Source organism: Porites lutea, chromosome 3 (assembly GCF_958299795.1).
Source record: "Porites lutea chromosome 3, jaPorLute2.1, whole genome shotgun sequence".
NCBI classification, from domain to species: Eukaryota; Metazoa; Cnidaria; class Anthozoa; order Scleractinia; family Poritidae; genus Porites; species Porites lutea.
The window spans coordinates 19,992,857-20,000,356 of record NC_133203.1 but is presented as its reverse complement, the minus strand read 5'-3'; the positions used below and the strand labels follow the sequence as shown (position 1 = coordinate 20,000,356).

Genomic DNA, 7,500 nt, shown 5'->3' with positions numbered 1-7,500 from the left:
GCCTTTGCAGCACTTTTTGCAAAAATAACTACGGTTCATAAATCCAGGAATGCTGTATAAACCATCGTAATGGGCTTTTTCCTGGTTCTGTTCGTCCACATACACTGACTTTACCAGAGCAATAATTTTGTTTTCGTCTTCGTACTTGTCTCCTTTAAAGATCACACCACCCCGTGTAGCATCCACTACAATGATTCTAAATCCTTGTTGGCCTAGGTACTCTTGAAATGTATTCACTTCGTCTAAACCACATAAGCCCTCGGGAACATTAGCTTCTTGGTGGAGCTTTTTAGCTTCTTTTAGTTGCTGGGTATTTATTCCTCGATCCAGAGAAATATTTTTGAACGTGTTAGGTTCACCTGCTTGGCGTTTGGCATACTCACGCATCACCACGATGGCACGGGCACAACAGAGAGTATCCTTGTTTTTTATTTCACAAACGCACTTGGATTCCTTCGCCATCTGTTCCCATATTTTCTGACCTGGACTTGCAATTGCCCGTTTACCACCTTTGCGTTCTGGTCGGCTGAATAATACCGAGGCTGAGAATCCGACATCATTCGTAATGAACTCTCCGCTGTTCAGGACGTGGCTAAGATTTTGTAGAACAGCTTGAGTCATGGCAGCTCGCTTTGTAAAATCGCCCACATCAATTTTCCACGTTTCTCCTGTTAAACCATCCCTACGATGCTCTCTACTACCGATCTGAAGTGTCATCCAATAATCTTCTGGTATTTGGAGTTCCTCAATCAAATGGTCGGTTGCTTCTGCAATAGCGTGGGTTGCAGCAATATTCAAGTCTTCGGACTCTTTCGGAGAGCGTTGCTGATCAAGGGTCATTATGAATTTTTGGTTCACTACAGCATTTTGTTTCCAGCGTTTGGCAGAACCTAATTTGGTTACATTCGCCACAAAGAGCGGAGTAGGTCCCTTGTTGTACTCTTCGTTTTTCTCTTGTGGTTTAATCTCTGGTTTTAATTCTTTGACATCAAAATTGGAATCTTCAGCTGGACGCTTCATACCACGAGTAACTGCGCCACCAGTCTGAGAATCTTCCGATAGACGTGTGACTTTGTCTGCATGCAATAACTCTAGACGTAAGAGTTCAGCAGACTCCTTTGCTTTCCGCTTGGCTGCTTCGGAGTGGAACTTCTTCACATGTCTTAACATATCATCTTTTCTTGTAAATGTGGACTGACAGTGTGGACATGGAACAGGATCTACTTTCTTCTCACAATGTTTTCTATGTCTTGAGAAATTACTTCGATTGTTAATTTTGGTTCCACAGGTCGGACAGGGATGTGGGTAAGTAATTGCCATGATGAGAGCTCCGTTCACTACAACGTATCGTAATAAAATGAGTATGGTTATAGATATCCGGCTTTTATACCTTGTGTTATTATAAAATGATGTCAAGTTCTAAAAATAGAAACAAATTCTGCTGAGTCAACAAAATGTACGTGACGTCAATGGGCTTGCCTAAACATGCCCGTAATCACTCAACCGTGACCTTGTGAAATTTAGTACACATCACAAACATAAACCGTGATGGAATTAACTTGTTTAACCCTCGACATTAAACATTAGGTTAGCTTAGGAAAAGGGTTAGGGTTAGGACATTTAGTTAGGTTTTGGAAAACTTAGTTACAAAACTAAAACTGAGTCAGCAAAAACAAAGTGTGACGTCAATGGGCTTGCTCAAACTTGCCCATAATCACTCAAGTGTGACCTGAACCCTAAACATAAAAATAAACATTGGGTTAGGAAATTTAGATAGGTTAGGACATTTAGTTAGGTTAGGAAATTTAGTTAGGTTTTGGAAATTTAGTTAGGTTAGGAAATTTTTTGACTGATTTAACCCTAAACACTGCGCCCGACTGATTTAACCCTAAACACTGCATCCGACTGATTTAACCCTAAACACTGCGCCCCACTAATTTAACCCTAAACATAAAAGTAAACATTGGGTTAGGACATTTAGTTAGGTTAGGACATTTAGTAAGGTAAGGAAATTTAGTTAGGTTAGGACAAATATTTAACCCTAAACACTGCGCCCGACTGATTTAACCCTAAACATAAAAGTAAACATTGGGTTAGGACATTTAGTTAGGTTAGGAAATTTAGTTAGGTTAGGACATTCACTCGACAGATTTAACCCTAAACACTGCGCCCCACTAATTTAACCCTAAACATAAAAGTAAACATTTGTGTTAGTTTAGGAAATTTAATTTAGTTAGGTTTTGGAAAACTCACTCGACAGATTTAACCCTAAACATGAAACTCACGTGTAACTCTCACGCGGTCATCACGTGTGATGTCCGCGGTGTCCAAAAAAAATGTGCTCCGTTTTGTACCTGACTAGACCCCCTGAACTACTAGTGGGGCATTCAACAGACTCAACAGGATTTTCCCTTTCGGCATTGGTCACTCTTATGACACCAACAGAAGCTACTGTAAAAGAAGGAATTATGTACTTGGGCCTCTGTATTCCTGATGAAAGGTTTGTGGCTCCGTACTTTTGGTCTCTCCCAAGTATTGCATACTCAGACTTTGACCACCTGAGAAGAACACTTTTACGAAATCTGAAATATGACACACGTGACCTGACAATGTATAAGGATGGCAATGGCACTATGGTGGCCACCATCAATCACCTACATGAACTTATGGAAATATGTCTACAACAAGAAGAAGCAATACCGTTCCTGGCTCAAGATCTAGTGCTGATCAACTTTTTTGATCAAAGACCAGATACTGCCAACAATATTTTCCCTCAAAGTTGTTGAAATGCTAAAAAGTCATGTCAGAGGATCACAGGCTACATGCCTTTACATCATCGCAGCCTACCATCTCACCGAACAATTTTGTAATGTAGAATTTGGTACACCAGAACAGATCCAAATGTCTGTGTCTACAGGAATCACCATTTTCCGTTTATGGCGCAGATACCTTGAGTTGAAGAAGATGCGCCTACATGCTCTTCCAAATGCGTCCAAAATAAAGAAAAACAGAGGACATTTTCTTACTTATGGTGCTTACACGACTGCTGAACTAATCTTCTCTGCTGCTTCTTTACATTGCCTTGCAATGGTTTTGCACTTCAAGGAGCTTGGCCCATCACTATGCTCCCCTAACCGTTCTGGTACAATTTCAACAGAAAAAATCATTGGCCAGTTACAAGGGAAAACTACTAATATCCAAACTTTGGACACATCACCAACATTTGGCGATATGTTAAATCGTTCAAAGGATCTGCAATTTATAACAGAAGCTATAAATGACTTGTCCACCTATGAAGGAGTCAGAATACCATCAACTAGCAATAGGAAAACGTCAAATTTCCGTTCAACTAGCAACCCAAAACCTACAAACTACCAGTACCCTGACAGTTACCAGGAATTCCTTAAAAAGCAGCAGGATATGCATAAGAGGGGGTTAAAAGAGCACAGGAACTTATAAATAAGTTTCTTCCTGAGGATTTTTCAACTCTTTTAGAGTCACATAGGTTATGGGATTTACCTTATTCTTTCAAGAAGCCAACAGGTATAAAGATGGTAAGTGTAGGCCCTCCACCTAAAGAATACAATAAATTACATGTATCATTATCCTCAAGTGCTGATTCAGCAGCTGTCATTAGCAACACCGAGAAAGAAAATGCAACTGACATCGAAGACATGCAAGTGGAAGAAGAAGAACAACCAAAAGGGTCAACAACAGACAGCGAGGATAGCGATCCTTCATCACACACTTCTGTCAGCGATGTTGAAGATAGCGATAGTGACAAGGATGATCACAACAGTGATACAGGTGAAAGTCTCCCACCCGACATGAGATGGTATATTAAAAAGGATGGAAATAATGTGCACATCTCCAAAGCTATTAAAGTTCTGTTACCTAGGTAGTACATCTCAAAAGAATGATCCAGAAGACACTGGGTAGGAAAATCCCTTATTCAAGCTTGGAATAAGATAGATAAAAGTCATGATGTGATCAGGTTCCGGGACGTGGCTGTAAGGGTCAAAGACAAGGTGGAGTTCTTGCACATTCTCTCTATACAATCAGAGGAGGGGAAAGAACAGATAAGTGCAAATTCGAAAAATAAAGGGTCAGTGAGAGGTCGACCATACACTGAAGTAAGTCAAGGTAAATATGATGTTCCTTACAAGATTTCATTGACCGAGTGGATTCCTCTCAATAAAGTGCTTTGAGAAATTGAAATGGTGAAGAATGAGGATGGCACATCTTCATTATCTGAGGACAGCATTGCCAAACTGCAACTGAAGGAAAAAGACAGCCTGAAAATTGCTAGCACTGCAGATACAAATACTGATGATGACTACTATGAAGTGGAAAAGGTTTTAAGAGTAAGACTCAACAAGCAGTTCCACTCAGAAGAATACAAAGTTAGGTTTAAAGGGTACACCTCTGATGATGACATGTGGCTGCCGAGCTCTGCTTTTAAAGAGCCTGTCACTTTCCACACTGTTTCAAAAAGGGGTCGTCTGAGAAAGCACAGGATGAAAGAGGGATCATCAGCTCCTGAAACCCAAGGAAATAATCCAAGAAGGACTCCTACAGAGACTAACCTTAAAAGGAAATATGTCCACGAATTAAAGACAGGTAATACAAATAATCATTTTATACACCTGTATTCTTTTATAATCGCTATAATGGGAATTGGAGCAGATAACGTACCTCTCTATGTAGCCAATATAATATCTTATCTAATTTGTTTAAGATCACACAGAGGCAACAGCAGACATGGAGACTGATAGAATCCCCTGTAATCTAATGCTAATGTGCTAGAAATTGTTGATAGTAATCTGATCTGGGAGATCATGGTATCAATTAGATTGAAAGAAAGCCTCTGATACCTAATTTCTGTTCTTCTTTCAGAGGAATATACAGGAAGGAAGAAAATAAAGCTCTTGAAAGAAGACTCAACTAAAGGTATAATCCAATCCAACAAATCATGTTATGAATAAAGGGACAGCTAATCAAAAAGCCCGCACTAAAATATCTAAAGTATATAATTTTCTGTAAATTGTACACACTTCTCATTCTGTCTGGACACATTCCCTTAGTTAACAGTTGTGAGAAAGTTCTCTTTGCTCATTTTCGCTTGTTTTTCTAAACAAATCACTGACAAAATGACCGAAGATTTATGGAAAGGAAAACGTAAAAGTAATGACTAATATTTCAAATAGAGTTAGTTAACTTTGTTAACCCCTCTTATTAATTTTCAATGCAATGAATATATTTCTGTATTACAGATGGCAAGGGAGACAAGGAGAGAGGGTCCAAAAGAAAAAAAGATGTCTCATGCTCTGCAAAAAGGTACTACATGTAAGAATTGTTTTATGACAAAAGACCTGGAACTACAAAGTTCTTTTCCATAAAAAAATCATAACCCGACAATACCCTGACTGCCTGAGGCCTAGATATTACATGGCTATTGTCATGGATGATTTCTTTAAGGTGCGTGTAGATTCATATGGGCTACAAAATAGCATAATAAAGGATTTAAAAACACTGAAGTGGCTCATGTCATGTTCTGGTATGTTCTCCTTACATATAGGTAAGAAGCCTAAAAAAGGAGAGCAATCGAGAGATGAAAGACAAACAGTTAACCAGATGACAGGTATCAGAGATGATTACCTGTCTTCAGAAGATGAAGAAGATTAAAAAAAACTGGTCACCTCTGCATCTAGCCATCAGGGTGACAGTGATCAACCTCTCTACCTCTATCCAAGTCAACAGTGCGCTGGAATTGCTTTCATATCCCTTCTCTATAGCACCATTCTTCCAGTTGCTTCTTGGAAGAAATGTGATTTGGATAAAATGACGATAGTTGGGGACAGACTCCACTTTTTCCGTGTCTGTTGCCTGGGATACAGTACTCAATCAACCCAAAAGTTGCATGTTGACGAGTTACCAATCAAATTGATAGCTTTCAATTACGAATTTCGAGTAGAGAGAGATGTTTTTGGTTGCAACACAAGGCACGAGGAAGAAGAAGGAACAGAGAGTGAAGATGGTGTTTGGACCTTAGAAAGGGTCCTGGAAAAAAGCGTCCAAGAAAACTACCCTGGCCTTGTGTTCTTCAAATCCAGGACTACTGTGTGTCATGCATAAACAGTTATGGTGAGTGGTTCATGTTTGATTTACATGCAAGGGATCAAAATGGGATGATTGATGGAAATGGTAAAGCCGTCTTATTAAAATTTTCAAATTTTGCAGCGCTTGCCAAGCACATTAATGATTTCATAGAGGCAAATAATGGAACCAACTTATCATATGAGGCCTTGGTGTTAATCAAAATACAGCGCAAAAGTTGTACAACTAAAGATGAAAAATGCATCAACTTTGTTCCTTCTGCCATCCTCACAATGTACCGATCAAAGTATGGGAATGTGCAGGTGGACAGTGATAACCTTCAAAATTTAGAACAAGGATTCTTAATTGATGACAACATAGTTGACTTTGTATTTTTTTACAAGGCTGAAGAAATTAGTGTTGCTCCTTATATTTCAACAGACACACTGTACATATTCAGCTCATGTTTTCACAAAAAACTTGCCAGTTTCAATCCAAACAGGATACGAAATTGGACAAAGGGTGTAAATATTTTTTTGAAGGAGTATGTTATAATTCCAGTATGTACAGGTACACATTGGATGTTAGTAATTGTCAAAATCAACCGTGGTGATGGCGCCTCCATCATGATTCTAGACGCAGCAAATAGGCCTTCTCTTAGGTCAAACAAAATACATCGTCCATCAGTTGAGCGTTTAGTTAAAAACTATCTGTGAGATGAATGGGCTGCCAAAGCCACGCCAAAAAAAAAAGTATTTCCTTTGGGGAAGTGATCTACCCTGATGTCCCCCAGTAGCCAAATGACACTGACTGTGGTGCATATGTCATGAAATTCTTCTCAGAGTTTTTAAATGACCTTCCAATGGACAATTGGCCCAGATGGAATTCAGAGTTTACTCGTGATGAGGTAAGGCAATTGCGTACAGACATACACTTTTTACTTCAACAGCTTTCACACCAACAGTCAAAGGAAAGAAATCCTAAAGTTACAACTTCCCCATAAATCCACCATGAGCATCAAGTTTGTAAATGCCATATGCAGCTCAAGAATTTAGAATCAATGAATAATAATGGTGATTTTTGTTTCAAGTGTTACAGTTATGTTTTGTAGAAGGTTAACAATGACCTTGTCAGCCTCGATGTCTTGACGCAGAAAAAACAACGGCCTGTCCACATACCATTGTTTGTTGCATTCCGCCCCAGAACTACCCCTTAATGACGCTCCTCACGCTGTTCGCGCTTGCATTCGCTTCGGCTTCGGGCTTGCCTTCGCTCGCCTGTTATACAGGCTAGCAGGAGCCGATTACTGAGGCTGGCCAGTTAGCATGATGTGGGAATGGCTGAAAAAGAGATTTGCAACACAAGACTACTAAATTGAACGTACACTAATTTAGAAGCTTTTTT

General features: G+C 39.5%; 1 protein-coding gene and 1 pseudogene across 2 annotated transcripts; both read left to right on the top strand.

Annotated features, from left to right (window-relative positions):
- Positions 1-2,381: 2,381 nt before the first annotated feature.
- Positions 2,382-5,621, top strand: LOC140930664 (uncharacterized). 2 transcript variants are annotated; one of them, XM_073380380.1, is made up of 4 exons: positions 2,382-4,620; positions 4,897-4,950; positions 5,274-5,337; positions 5,579-5,621. In XM_073380380.1, the coding sequence occupies exons 1-4, from the start codon at positions 4,218-4,220 to the stop codon at positions 5,580-5,582; spliced, it is 525 nt and encodes a 174-aa protein (XP_073236481.1). In that variant the 5' UTR covers positions 2,382-4,217; the 3' UTR covers positions 5,583-5,621. The 2 variants fall into 2 exon arrangements, with proteins under 2 accessions (XP_073236481.1, XP_073236480.1); XM_073380379.1 differs by lacking the exon at positions 5,579-5,621 and having other exon boundaries at positions 5,274-5,565.
- A 518-nt stretch (positions 5,622-6,139) lies between these two features.
- On the top strand, positions 6,140-7,241 carry LOC140930663 (uncharacterized; annotated as a pseudogene).
- Positions 7,242-7,500: the final 259 nt, after the last annotated feature.

Coding starts and splice junctions, on each gene's coding strand:
- LOC140930664 (XM_073380379.1), top strand. CDS start 4,218: ATGGTGAAGAATGAGGATGGCACATCTTCATTATCTGAGGACAGCATT. Junction 4,621..4,896: donor TGTCCACGAATTAAAGACAG/GTAATACAAATA, acceptor TTCTTCTTTCAG/AGGAATATACAGGAAGGAAG. Junction 4,951..5,273: donor GAAAGAAGACTCAACTAAAG/GTATAATCCAAT, acceptor TCTGTATTACAG/ATGGCAAGGGAGACAAGGAG.